The sequence below is a fragment of the Leptinotarsa decemlineata genome, unplaced genomic scaffold, assembly GCF_025532065.1.
Source record: "Leptinotarsa decemlineata unplaced genomic scaffold, Ldec_3_MD MMD2_P_RNA_scaffold_14, whole genome shotgun sequence".
NCBI classification, from domain to species: Eukaryota; Metazoa; Arthropoda; class Insecta; order Coleoptera; family Chrysomelidae; genus Leptinotarsa; species Leptinotarsa decemlineata.
The window spans coordinates 11,505,059-11,520,213 of NW_027412528.1; the positions used below are offsets into that span (position 1 = coordinate 11,505,059).

General features: G+C 33.8%; 2 protein-coding genes and 1 long non-coding RNA gene across 3 annotated transcripts; 1 reads left to right on the forward strand and 2 right to left on the reverse strand.

Moving 5' to 3' along the window:
- The first annotated feature begins 4,129 nt into the window (after positions 1–4,129).
- On the forward strand, positions 4,130–5,676 carry LOC141484126 (matrix metalloproteinase-2-like). Its single transcript, XM_074179205.1, has one exon. It carries the CDS (start codon positions 4,569–4,571, stop codon positions 5,349–5,351), a length of 783 nt encoding a protein of 260 aa, XP_074035306.1. The 5' UTR covers positions 4,130–4,568; the 3' UTR covers positions 5,352–5,676.
- A 2,536-nt stretch (positions 5,677–8,212) lies between these two features.
- Positions 8,213–9,358, reverse strand: LOC141484135 (uncharacterized). The gene is made up of 2 exons (XR_012466497.1): positions 8,398–9,358; positions 8,213–8,344 (listed from the first exon to the last, which is right to left on the reverse strand). It is a non-coding gene; the product is annotated as an uncharacterized lncRNA (long non-coding RNA).
- A 218-nt stretch (positions 9,359–9,576) lies between these two features.
- Positions 9,577–12,239, reverse strand: LOC141484133 (uncharacterized). Its single transcript, XM_074179217.1, has 8 exons — positions 11,826–12,239; positions 11,628–11,678; positions 11,346–11,426; positions 11,207–11,245; positions 10,884–11,146; positions 10,617–10,776; positions 10,287–10,386; positions 9,577–9,879 (listed from the first exon to the last, which is right to left on the reverse strand). The coding sequence occupies exons 1-8, from the start codon at positions 12,193–12,195 to the stop codon at positions 9,843–9,845; spliced, it is 1,101 nt and encodes a 366-aa protein (XP_074035318.1). The 5' UTR covers positions 12,196–12,239; the 3' UTR covers positions 9,577–9,842.
- Positions 12,240–15,155: the final 2,916 nt, after the last annotated feature.

The following is a 15,155-nucleotide window of genomic DNA, read 5'->3' on the forward strand; positions in this document are numbered from 1 at the left end:
ATTTAAACCATCGATTGATAAACATATTTTTTGTAGTGAAATCGTATTTCATCATTCGACGACTTGGAAAATTGAAATATCGAGTAGTACGTATTTTTATAGGTTTCGTCTGGAAATTGATTGGAAATCAGATCGTTATTTAGGATGTTTCGCTAATCAAAATTTTATGCACATCAACTGCTTCCAAAAAATGCTACATATTTTCAAAAAATAGGAATATCGTCTAACAGAAAGGTAGTGAACTGTTTGTAGTAGAAACAGAACTTGAATTTCTTTGGACGTGCTATTAAGAGAAAAAGGTTTTTATGATATAGAGCAAGAAATTTACGTCAAATTCATTACGTTGAAAATACTTTTGTGACAATACCTGATAATGACTAAAACAAGGCATAATACGCGTATACAGAGTGACTTGGTGTTTCAAAATACGATGATATAATAAATGTGATATTATTATTGATATTATAAATTAGAAACAATTCTGTTGAAAAATTTGAAAATGAAAACTTACCTTGTATCGCAATGTTCTTTCTATATTATAAACGCTCGTATAAGGTTGATAAAAAACAACTCATATACATAAAATATATTCGAAATAAAGAAATATGTTTGTATGTCAATTAATATTGAATAGGAGTGCCTAACGTGTGATCCAACATGTCAGAAGGACACTTGTCTTTGTTAACCAAGTTACTATCATCAGGAGAAGTCAACTAGATGTAGATAAAAATAGCAGAAACATTCATGTAGGATGTCGGTAAAGAAAAAAATAAATAATGATCTCTTGACATTTGTAATTTATTTTGCAGACGAAATAGGAAAAAATGAAATTTTTCGAACCATTCTAATTTAAATCGATAGAAGAAGGCTTCATGATATAGAGCTAGGAATATAGGTCAAATTCATCAAACGGCTTGGAAAAATTAAATATTGAGTTGTAGATATTTTGATAGTATCTTGATAGGTTATCATTTAATTTTTGCTCAAAACTGGTATTTGATAGTAGAATAAAATGAAAATTAATGAAATATTTTAAATTCACTGTGTTTGTTTTTTATTTTATTTTCACTGTGGGTGTTGGTAGTTGTTGGAGGTTGACTCAAGTTCGGGGAGGCAGCAGGAGGTGGCGGCTCAGCTGTTTCTTGTTTCCCGTCAGAGGTGGGCTTGGGTTTGGGGGAAGAGGTTGTTACGTTTCAATTTAGCACTAGATCAAACTGCTCTTATGTGACCTTTCAAAAACACTACCTTACCTTTTAAGATATTTATTCAAAGGATATTAACAATGTAATTGAGTTACAAGTAGATTTTATTCATTTAACATCATAGTAATGGGAATCTTCCGTTCCATAGAAAACCATACCTGAAATGTACAAGAATAAATGTATGCTCCCTGACTAGCTGCTTGACCAGTACTTACGCATTCTCCTATTGCCAATCGACGTTGGAGATCCGAAATTCCTCGCTAGGTTGAAATAGTTGTTATTGTTTGTTTTTCAGTTTTCTTCACCTATCATTTTTTTAGCCGTTGTCTGCCTTATTCCCTATACCTTTCCGAGAATATTTCTTGCATAGATTGTTATTCATCACTTCCAGAAGGATTACTACATATTAGAGTCATATCGCCTGAAAAACAATACTAGTTAGCTCTGGTTTCTGAATACTGTTTGTTATTTTCGGTAAATATTCTGCATAAGATGAATGTTCAAATATTCGTACTGAATGGGGAAGATGTGACGACTTACCTTATATGTTTCTATTCCATCGCATAAATAAGGATTGGTAAATAGTTGAAAATAGGTTGGAGTGAATACTTTTGTAAACATTATAATATACAAGGTTAAGAGACAGCTGTTGGTTGACATCCGCCGAACTTTCGTAGTGTCGTTCCGTCGACTTACACCGAACTAGTTCTACAGTTGTTCACGGGTGAGGGATTGATCGGCTACTCAAGTTGTCAAGGGTTGTTTTAGGGTTGCATTGCTTTAAGAAGGAGTTTTGATGGGTCATGGACTTGTTGATGATGTCTCAAGTGGCTGTGGAGGAATTGATAGATTTATGGTGTTGTGCACAGCGCCCCCTTGGTGCTTGTAGTGTAGATTGGACGCACTGTGGCAACAACTGGTTAGCTGTCAGATGTGGCAGTCTCGGAGTATTCGGAAGTTAGCCTTCGATGAGCTTGGTTCGGAGTTCAAAGCGTACCATCAGACTGATTGTAGGATATATTTGGTTGTATTTGTGCCATCCTTCACGGGGATTATTTCTACAAGTCAGGATTGTATAGTGGAAGACTGATTGGTCATTTTGGTGTGGATATTTGCAGTCTGAAACTTAAGCTCTTTTGAGGATTTGTGGTGGTTACCGAACTCGTGCCAGGTGGAAGGATTTCCGAAATTAGGTATGTCTGAATCACTGTCGCATCTCTCATGTGGTCTTAGCTATGATATCACCTCTTCAATTCTACAACCTTCGTTTCTCGTCTCTAGATTCATAAGAAACAGAAGGCCCTCAGTCACTCATCAAGTCCCAGTAGGACTTCCGTGCAGAGCACCGCACACGAAGAAACGTATAGAAAACCCCTTGGCCAGGGTAAGAATTTTACCATTAAATGTGTTTTAAATGATTTTAGTAATTTCTGATTCCATCGTTATATCTCAACTGAATATTAGTATTGAAGAGAGGTTTCAACACTCATTCAATTTTCTTGATTTTTTTAACGGGTTATATGGTTATACAGGGCACCCAATATACCAGGGGTATTGATTAGTCAAATAGTCCCTATTGAATGGGGGTTGAATCTCACCTTGTTTTTATCTGATTCTGATTGAGAATTTTCTTCCGTAGGGTTTTTTTTCTTCTCCTTTCCTTTTTTTTTTTCTTCTCCTTTCTTTTTTTTCTTCTTCTTAAGTTTCTTTACCTTTCTGGATCTTATTTGGTGATCCATTACTGGTCCAGCTTGTCGTGCCCTACAGGGTGATCTATCTTGGTGGTGCTACAGGGTGATCCATCCCCGCCGTACTACAGGGTGATCCACCGGTGCTACAGGGTGATCCATCTCCGTCGAACTACGGGGTAGCCTAACACCATATACCGGGTGGCCCAAAAGGAGCACGCAAGTTATAATTGATTTATTTGAAAATTCGTGCTATACTGAGATATTTAAATAATTGTTTGCCCTTATGTTTATTGATACCTGTTTGATATAGTGTTTGTTATTTATACCTGATTGATATAGTGATGCATTTGTGAAACGGAAATTGAGGTATTTTCTTCCTTTCACGATTGCTGATTGACACCGATGCGCCTACGCCTGAGCTCACGCGACGCAAACGAGTTTGTCATACCATCCGATACTAGTATTTACGATTTCACCTACTCAATTTTCGTGGTAGTTTTACTCGACGTATTGTAGTTTTTTTTGAGCGTCGTTACTACCGTAATTTATGGCTGATTGAATTCGTGGTTATATACACTGCGCTCGTGTATTGACATTTGAACATCGCGTAGTAGTGTGAATATTGCATTGTTGTCTTAGAAGCGTTGTTGGTTAATCCATGTAAGTTAGGATTACTGAATAAATCATATTGGGGATCTTTATCTTTTATTTCCAATATTAATTGGTAAGTTATTGATATTGTGAGTTACTTAGGGTATCTGGAGGATTAAATTTACCTGGCGCCCATTAAGATCTATTTGAAATTTGCTAAGTTGTTTAACCCACTCCCGTCTCCACTGTTTAGCTTAGCCGCGGATACCCATCTGTCTTATTTGTTACCGACAGATGATTTAGTCTCCTCTTGTGGTTTGCGAGGTGACAAGGTAGACTCCGGTGGAACGTATTCTTCTTGCCCCGTACAAGTGCAGAATCCCCAAGCAATGATTGATCAATATTTGAAAGTTAATGAAAAAATAATCACTTACGAAAAATTATTTGTGTTTTCCATAATCTGCAATAAAAAAGAATACAATGTTAAAATACGCATGATATTAGTGAAAAAGTAGCATTATTAAATAAAAATCTTTCATCAAGATTTTAAAAATGAAAATTCGAAGGATAGAAGGTATATAAAATCTAAGGTTACCACATGTTACTTTTTTTTTTACTAATGGAACACTTTATTACTTTGTCAACTGAGCTTTTTTTCATTAGAATAGATGATTGTTGATGTATTCGAAATATGCAACCAATTCGTTAGAAAGCTGTGTGTATGTGTGTGTGCGTAAAAACAGCAAATTTTTTCATTTTGAACCATGAAAATGGTTGATTTATAAAAATCGTATTGTATGGAGACGTTGTCAGGCTGAAATTGATGATTTACTCAAAATATCATATTTTTGTGATCTCAATACATTTGAGTAATCGTTCAAATCAAAACTTGAATCTTTTACAGATAATGCGTTTGTGAAAGCCGAATTGACCTTTTTATGATTCGATTCCAACAATTTCGAAAGCAAAAGATATCGAAACGTTTCAACTAAGTTGCGGCTAAGTGCTTCATGTTTTTTCTGTAACCACATGCTGGCGTCATTACCATCTCACCCACATATACTCACAACTACCATACATAAAAATGAAAAGTGACTTGGGAATTCAGTATTGTTTAAAAATGTTGTGGTGGGCACTCATATTTTTTCCGTACCTCACTACTTGTGAAAATGTGACGAATAAAGAAGAAATGTTGCAGTATTTATTTCGATATGGTTATGTCGAAAACAATAATTCTCTCACAGATTTTGAATCGACTATGATTAGTTTTCAAGAGAAATATAATCTTCCCATAGATGGTACATTGAATTCAGATACTCTGAGTTTGATTCAAAGACCGAGGTATGTAATCGCTGAAAATGCTTTCACGATTCAAGGTAAATGGAACAAAACATATATCAAATGGTCTTTTCCTCGAGCATCTGCCAAAATGTTGTTTGATGCTGAAAAAGCTTTCAGTTTATGGGAGGATATTTCTAATTTAAAATTCAAGTATGTTCGTTTGACGAATACCGAAAAACCTGATATAACTATATCAGTGGTAAAAAGAAGACATTCATTCCGCCGAGACTGCATGGGTAATGGAATGTGTCAATCTGAATTTGATGGTCCCGGGAGAATTTTAGCTCATGCTTACCCACCTTCAAATGATGCATGTTCAGAAATTCATTTAGACAAGGACGAATCGTGGGATGTTGATGGAAACGGAGGTACGAATTTTCTCATGACCCTAACTCACGAAATTGGGCATGTACTTGGATTGGGGCATAGCAGTCAAGAAACTTCCATTATGTTTCCTTGGTACCAACAAAAAACAATTCAATTAGGAAGAGATGACGAATATGCCATTACATCTTTATATGGTTAACGTAATACCACTGCAGTAAAAACAACTCAGCGTTCTACTTCAAGTAAAAAAACTTCAACGACAAATACTCCCCAAATAACGAAGAAAACATCAGCGACAAATACTCCCCAAATAACGAAGAAAACATCCAACACCCCTGAGTCTGAAATAAAAAACCTCTGCAATGTGAAAATCCCTGATTTCATGTTTTTGGCAAAAGCTCCAGAATTTCCAAAAATATCTCAAATATATCTTATTTTCGTACCTTGCCTAAATTTTTTTTTCTCAAAGAATTTTTCAAAAAAAATGCACATTCGTTGTTTTAGAATTGGAAAAATTTTAATTTTTCTTTATTCGTGTGGTAAGGCTATTAATAAAAATATACGTTGTAATTATTTTTTAATTTATTTTGACATTAAGAACGCAAGACAAAAACAATAACAGATTCATTCTGGTTCCTCATCTGGTTCCGCCAGCGCATCACGGACATCCTTGTTTGTCTTTAGAGAATTGTAAAATTCATGATATCCTTTTGTTATGGTGTTACATAATACTATCCACCTCACTAGGTTAAAAACCGCAGTTGGAGGATGATGGCTATAGTGAGGAAATAAGAAGAGAGAAAGAGAGAGCAGGTAATTTAGCTTAAACATTTTCAAAGATATCCTGCAATTGAACATAATGATTTCTGATGAAAACTTTCAGTTCCTTCTTCAATTTATGATAATTATTAATATTCTTCAAATGCGTTTTGCATTTGTAGTATTTGGCTTTGTGTTCTGTTTCATTTGTAATTTTCAGGGTTTATTAAATACAAACCTGAGTTCAATTGCATCACTAGTTACCTTCAGCAGAGGTTGCACACTGAGCGATTCTCGCCATAGGCTCAGCCTTAATTGACCCATTCCTACTTCAAGGCTTAGTTCCACCAGCTGTGCGCAATCGTAAAATGGCCATTAACGCAACCTCCTTAACGTACAGGTCCAGAGGGGTCAGACCAGTAATTATTTCCATTGCTGTGGTTGGTGTTGTTCTCATGATTCCTGTGATGTTCCGTTACTTGTAGAACTTTCGGTCCCCATGCAAAAGCTTCGTACGTTAACATAGGTCTTATTATTGCAGTGTAGATCCAGTTCACAAATTTGTCGGTCTGCATGATAACTATGTCATCTGCATATGCAATTATGTGATAATTCTATTACATTCATCGTTAACTTCACAACTATCAAAACTTCATTAACTATCGTTCTCTTCATCGACTAAAAATGGCATGTTCTCTCGAAAAAAAATATGTTTTTTCCAAAAGATACGTACGTTCAGTTATATCTTGAGAGACACCAACCTAGCAGAAGCCTATTCCTCACATTACATAAAAATTTTCTATAGTAAATGAAGAAAAATATCTTCTAGCAGGTACTTAACAATTTTTTGTTTCACTATTGTACGAACATTTATGAATTTATGACACATTTATGCACATCGTTAGCAGATCTGCAAATTTTGGTACTGAAATTGGAAGAGTTGCTTTGTAAGCTTTCAAGAGTTAAAGATTTGGGGCGACCCCTTGTTTTCTTTACTGCAACTTCTGTAAACTCCTCTTGATCAAAACTAGTTTTGTAAAAAATCTTGTCAGGATATTTTTTGTCATAGTGCAGCCAACAAATAGTTTGTATAGGAAATTTGTTCTTTGCAATTATGTTTTCTGACAATGTTTTATAATCATAGAAATCGTCAAAAGTCATTGTATGGACCTTGTACGGAGCTGGATTTCTACGTGAATCCCTAATAAGCTGAGCCCAACCCTCAGGAACATAGACAGGAACATTTTTTGATTTTACTTCAATTTTTGAATGAATTGAATCGCACTCCATTTCCGTGTGTCCCGGCTCAAAAAATCTATGATCAATAACTTGCAACTTGGGATGTTTCAGCAAAAGTTGCAAACACATAGCCATAACTATACTGTTCTTTTGTTGACCTCCGCAACCATCTGACATCATCCGAACTGCGGTTATGTTTGGATGAACCATTACATAATCAAAAATAATTGTACTTATTTCATTAGATCCTCTTTTTCCTTGAGTTTCATCCCATAAGTAGCAATCCACGTCTTGTGTTACTAGATCATAGACAGTAAAGTTATATACAGCTAATTTTCTCAGGTAAAAGATTTGACCTGCTGATCCTTTTGGTGTGTATAAGACTGCTTCCAAATCTGAATTAAACGCCAGTATAGAAGTGTCTGCTTTAGCCAAGCTCTTGTCCTCATCTCTACATTTTCGAGCATCGTTCTTTTTGTTTATATGTTTATCATGACATTCTTTATTCAATGCCTTCTCTTCTTCTGTCATGGTGGAATAAGATAAACATTTTTTGCATTGGTCTTTTTTCGGCTTGTAAAATCCCAAATTATATTCCTTGAAGACACTTTTGTACATACGGTGCATAATCGAAATGTTTAATGTAGCATCCAAATATTTTTTTTAGAGGATTGTCTACAATAATGCGACTCTACAGCCGGAAATGACAAAATATGGTTTCGCAAAAATAAATCGTCTGCTTCGTCCAGCTTATTGTGGGTTGGGTGTTTTCCACGTTTATCTTTTTCCAAAACACCACTGGCATTAGTTTTTTTAAGCAGCTTCTAATAAAGGCGTCAGTAACGTTTAAAGTCGCCATAAAAAACATTCTGCACACAGATACCCGGTTGTTATTTACTGTTAACGAATAATGATTCGTGTAGTGTTTTCTGGAATTCTCAATATTTCTTGTTGTTCTTTTCTTGAGTTTTTGTTCAACGTGAGTTACAACAAACTGGCGCTGATCGTCTATATTTTGAAATGATCTGAATTCGTTGTGTTTTGATTTTTCCAAACACGGAGAAGGTAACATGAGACGACTGGGATGTATCTGGTTTTTGAACCCAACGTATTCTTCTCCTTTTAACCGTTTACAGTTTATTAGATTTTTTTTCCATCCGGACACATTTCTTTTTCTTTTTTTCTTCACCTCATCTACAAAAAGAACGGTTAAATTACAAGTGTTTTAAAAGTATTATTTAAATTACCACTTTGATCTGGTAGGTCTGCCTCCACAACTTCCACGACAATATTGTCATCTCCATTCAGTACTGTGATGTCCACATTACGATCATCAAGATCCGAGTCAACATCGCTTTCGTCACCTTCACTTGAAGGAAGATACTCGTCTGAAGAACCCGCTTCAAATGGGTCTTCATCGGTAGAATTATAATCTCGAGCATAATCAGCTGTTTCTGAATAAGCTTGTTCCCCGCTACCGCGTCCAAGAAGAAAAATAATACTAATTTTTATACCACACGTGTTGGCGTTTTTTTTATTCAATTGAGAGATAAAAATTATTAACTAAATTCAGATACGGGTACGAGTTTCATTATGTTCCATTAACTTACCAGGTTGAGGTTGAGCATCACCACAGGTATTCCTTTTTTCAATAACAACATTATCTAGGAAAAAAGTTAGGTTAGGAATATTTAAAGTTCAGACAAAAATATTAGCACACTTACCATCTTCTGTTATATTAGAACAAAGTTGCATTATCCTTTGTGTTCGGTTCATTTTGGTAAAACACCGCGAAATTATAATTAAACAAACAAGCAGTCACACGTTTATAAGCACGATCCCAGACAGCACTAGATATTCCCTGAATATTCCCAGGACATTCTTTTAGAGATATTGCAATAGCCCATGAATATGCCGGCAATATATACGTCTTTTGTGGAATATTTCACGAATGTGCAAAGGGGGAAAAACTCAGAATATTTCTCAGAAATATTCCAGGAATATTCATTGAATATTCTATATATTCCACGGATATACTTGGATTATGAAAGGGGAAATATTCATAGAATATTCTAATGTAATATTTCAGGAATATTCATAGAATAATCAAAATATTCCAGGGATATCTTGAAATGTGAATGAATAATTATCTTAGAATATTACACAGCAAATATTCATGGAATATTCACAGAATATTCCAGAAACGTACTGGGGATATGAATGGAGAATATTCAGTGAATATTCTTCCAAGTATATTTTTTGAATGATCCCCGTATAATCTCTATTCTGGTATCTTTATACCTACTTTACCTGTTTGTTTAACTGATACTGATAATAATACAGATTCAATGATTATTGTGTTTTTATAAATGTGTTGGTGAAGAGCTAATAAACATTAAAAATGTCAAAAATATCATAGCCATCATTCTCATCAATTCAGTAAATAGTTCTATTTGATGTTTTCTCTTCATCTCTTTGTTCATTTCTAACTATATGAACTGACGATGACTTATCACTGTCGAATATAGTTGAAATAGCCTAAAGCTTTTGATTTTTTACTTGGATAATATAAAAATTTTAATTAACTACCACCTCTCTCGACCATAAATCAATACACAAATTGCATTCAAATGTATATATTTAAAAAAAAAAACAACTGTGAACTTTATCAACTAAAACACAATAGAATTTCTCATTCTACCGGGATATCTTCACTCACAGGGGCAGCCCTAGAAAGAAAAAAATATGTTTGAAGATAATTGTTCAAATAATGAAGGGGAGTAAAATCTACTTAAAACAATGTACTGATTGTATTGTCAATCAACAACTGAATCATCGACTTGAAACTGGTTATGAAAAAACAAAAGTAAAACTTAATAATTTTCAAATCAAACATTTATCTTGAAATTTAACAATGACTGGTACTGAAAGTTCAAAAAAATAAATGTAATCATTTGGTAAAACATTGCAGTTGAGAAATTTTATATAAAAGAAGTATTTTAATTCTCTATCTAACAAAGGTTCACTTTTGCTAATTGTTTTCTACAAATGGTGATTAGTAGATGTGAATTATCTTTTTAGTTTTCAAGATATTTTCAGTTACTTTTGTCAATAATTATTACTAAAAATAACTCACTGTTGCCTTTTCAGTCTTTCTGTGGATTTTGCCAAGTACGCAGAAACAACCACCTCAATGTCCTTTAAAGTTGTATTTTTATGGTACCGTTGTATAGCATCTACAAATGTAAAGAATATATTACTTTATTTACTGATAAATGTTTTTATAGACACCAATGAATCATATATAAATTATATATCTTTAATCGTAATAATAAGTGATAAAAATTGTGAAATGTTTATATTGCAACTGTCAATTTCATAGAAAATCAACTGAGGAGTTAATTTACTTGACTTCGTTAAAAGTACACTTGAGCTTATTGTTTACTATTATAGCGATAAATCTTACCCAAAACGCAAGCACAAATTTTTGTGTTCTTGAAATTTTTTTTATGTTTGTGTCCATGTAAACTATACTCTGCGGCAAATTTATCATCCAATATTTTTTTGAGGAATCGACGTGAACATTCTTTAAAATCTTTGCCCCCGATTCGACAGAGAATATCAACCTGAAAAATGATAATGAAGTTATTCAGAAATGATTCATGAAAAACAAACTTTCCTTAAAAGACATTTTAGATAATATATTGTTAACAATTTCAGCTGATATACTTACTAGATTTTTATATGCTGCCTCACTTATCAATATCTTTTCTATGTGGTTTAACATATTTTCATTTTTAATCGGGAAATCTGTAAAGATATCTATAATTTCATTTTCCTCTTGATTTTTCTCCAATGATTGTGGTTTTTTCTTAATATATATTGAAATATTATCCACTTTTCTGGATATTTCTTCTAATTTTGCCTCTAAATCTCGCAACATTTTATTTGTTTTCACCAACATTCCTATGCAAGTTTTCTTAAATTTATTGTCATCTAGAAAAGAATGATGAGAGAATAGTGATATGTGAATAGTAGAATATGAAATAAAGGTACCTGTTGAAATTGTACTTTCTCCAAGATCATTTTCTGAATCTGAAAAAAAAATTAATTTTATATTTTGCAATATTGAGACATTTAAATCATACTGAGCAGGAAAGATATGATTAAAAACGAATATATACAACTAACTCACTTTTACTGAAGTCATCATTTCCAAGTTGTTCAGGTAAACAAGTTGACGATTCATAATTTTTCACCGGCATCACATTTGAGACTGAAAAAAAATTAGTTTGTGAAAACTCAATGGTACCTAGTCCCGAAGACTACATCTAAGAAACACATTGCATGTCTTGCAATATTTGATGTGTTTGTTTATAAATTTCTATAAAATTTGTCTATTGAGGTTATTCTAATTGGTATTCTTGACATCACAAATATGTATGAAACAAGAGATATCGTTAAAATTGCTACTTACCTGATTCAACCTGGCTCTCTTGGCAAGCATTTTTTTCAGACTGATTGGTGCCTGAAATAAAATGTGTTGTCTGTATACATAAAGCACTCTCTGAGAAAATTATTATGTATAGAAAATTTTAGGAAAAGTACCTAACATATTCAAATGGATAATATTCTGTAATATTTTAAAACAAAATTTATAGAAATCACAACTTACCCTTTCTGATAGGTCTACGTATTTGTGGAATCTCTAAATCTGATTCTGTTTCACTGTCAGAGGAGTAGCTTTTCTTCTTTGGTTGTCTTTTCTCTGATACCACATCGACCTCAGATAGTTCTGAGGTGACACAACATTTGGAGGCTTTCGCACAAGCGATTCGGAAAGTGTCATACTTCTTTTCTCTCATTAGTACCACACTGTACTCCCGCCAATCGTCTCCAGGCTCTGTTTCATGTCTAATTGCCTTTTCCATTCGACTTATTGGAAATGGAGGGTAAAATAATGTTTTTTTAGTTTTATTGTACCAACATTCAGGTACAGCCTCAATTTCATCTGATTCTGTGAATTTCACTATCAGCCAAGGCATCCTAGAAACATGAAATTCAAGAAAAATTATACAATAAATGAACATTGAATTATGAATGACACAATTGTTTGTGTGTGATCTTCAGTCACACACACACACACACATTCTGTCTTGATCAACTCACAGATTTTGATGATTTGATAGTAATACCCCCATTCACTAACCATTTCAAGTTAAAAATGAATAACTTATCATGTAAGTCTTAGTTTCTAAATAGCAAAACCATTTATTTTGGCCAATGCTCAACAAATAAAGTTAGAAAGCTTTAACAAGTACTAATAGAACTCTTGGTGTGTAAAATTTTGTTTATTTATATCATTAGATAAATACTGAAAGTACAAATGGACAATTTAACTGCTAGTAAAACACAAAAATTTAAAAAAACCTAATGTCCACCGTCAGTTCCCCCAAACTATGAACTATGGGTAGTCAGGAAAATTAACTGTATTCTATGACGTTGATCTTAGTTTGTGTTTTTGATAAATTCGGGTCTTATTCTGCTATTACAACCGAAATTGTTAAAGCAACCAAACCCCTCAGAAGCATCTTCACTCCTGTCGGGCATGAATTAAAGGAAAAACTACAAAAATATCATCATAAGGTACACGTACGAGTTTATGGGATATATCATTTATCAACCAATATTTCATTTCACTTAAACTGTGAACACTGAAAATGTTTAGTAATGACGAGGCTAGTGGTAAATCAAAGAAATCTGATTTATTTATTTATGCTTGGCCAATCATAACATAATTATTCAATACTGTGGAGAAGGCAAAATTTTTTATTTCTATCACTGTCCCATCTTTCAAAGCACAGTACGAATCTCTGAGAGTGCACGAAAGCCTAAAATCTGAAACAGCAACTGATTTGAATTCTGGGGAAGAACATCTTTCTATCAATGGACCATCACACTGAGATTTTATCAAATTGAAACCTAATATTTTCTGAGAGATATTTATTTTTCTCCCACTGTTAAATGATTCAAAGTAACGACGAATCACCTGCTGTAAAGGTTTACCATGCTTTCTAATCAATGTTCCCAAATACTGAAGAAAGTTTTCACTTTCAAAGTTACTAAAATTATCGAGTATTCCAAATCATCTACTAAATGTAATAAGTTATGGAAATTGTGAGTTAATAAATGGGCTCCATAAATTTGTTTAATACTCTTTACAAAACATACAAGTAATTTCTCTGCATAATCGATATACATTGTCAAGTATTTTTCACTCAAAAGAATTCTAATTGACACTGATGATATCAGGAAAGTCTGATATTTCTTTTTTGATAGTATATTTTTCAAAGCAACTGGCCCTGTATATAGTAAAAATTGGCGGAACTCTGTAGCTTTCCACCTCTTTACCTCCCTCAAAGATCTAGGCTTTCTAGCAAAATCAGAAGGTACAAAAGGAATCATATTAATTAAAAATTCTGAAACTCTAGTGAACTCATTACTTGAAAATTTATGAGGAGGTGATCCATAGCACCAGACTGCACAAAGTAGTTTTTTCATCACTCCTAAGAGAACTAAATGCATATAATCCAGAGGAACATCTTCTATTATATTGATATTTGGAATATCTAATAAAATGGATCGACCTGAATATATATATATATATATATATATATATATATATATATATATATATATATATATATATATATATATATATATATATATATATCACAGTTATATATAGTTATTTTTGAGGTTTTGGGGGATAGAATTGTCCCATGGGACTGAGTGATCTCCTCAATCTCTATTTCCTATGTTTCCTTCCTTATAGCCTTGGCGATTTCATATGAGCAGAGTCTATAAGTTTTGAATTCGTCCCAGTAATATTATGATACGGATCCTTAAAACCGTGTTTGTGAACCTATTCTGTTTATTGTAAACTAGACCTGCATTGGAGTTTCTGTACAGTTCATGCAGCAATGGAGGAAAGAAAGGCCGCACTCTCAGTAATGTCTCAATAAGCTCATCTTTGGATTCGATCTCGAGCGTGAGCATGTCCAACACTTCCTTGTTTGTTGTGAAGAGAGATAATGCCTCTTTGATGATTTCCTTCGCAGTTATGCTCGCTGTTTTAGGTGATACAACGTTTATACTATAGATGTCCGTGATAATCCTGATCAGCTCTATTCCCGACCTTCTTACCTGGCTAACTTTAATGAATTGTGGAAAAGTACAATATCAAATTGGTTGAGCTGCTTCAGGATAGATACCCATATCGTCAATTTATCGTACAGTTCTCTTATAACATGGTTAGAAAAAGTTGAGAATGGGGGTTCCCCCAGGGTACTCGGCCATAAAAGACATAAGAGGATATCTCTGGGGTTGTGCTCACTCGATATTATTCCCTTGCGGAGGAAAAGAGAGAGATACTCAACAGAATATACAAGGAAGACGCTGTCAGGAATCCAATCGTTATTGGCGATATTTTCAGTGACTGTGCTGATCATACAGAGAGGTATTTTTGGAATGTAGGTATCCCATCATGTTCATCCGATATGATCCTCATTGCCCGCTTTGTACCGTTCGAAATCGCCACCCCTTTCAGAAATGATATCTTTCCGCACTTAAGCAATCTTTTCGAGAGCCAGGTTCCTTCAGTCTTCAATTTCCGGCCCAAGCCGGATATTTTTTCATGAATCGCGTCGACAAGTATTTTTCTATACACGTTTAACACGTTCGCTGCGAAATAAAGTACAGTACGTGTTCACGGTGCTAAGACACTTTTTCACCAAATTTATTAAACCTTTTATACATAAGAGACTTATTAAGGTTAAGTGAAAAAGATTCTTCAAAATTTTGGCTAAAAGGACCATGGCGGTAAAAACCATCACGCGCATCTGAGTTCATTATGTTATGCTGATGGCGGTTTTATACGTCATGTCAAATACATATAATATTTCTGGCAAACTATTTATGAAATAAGACGGAACATGTGAATCAT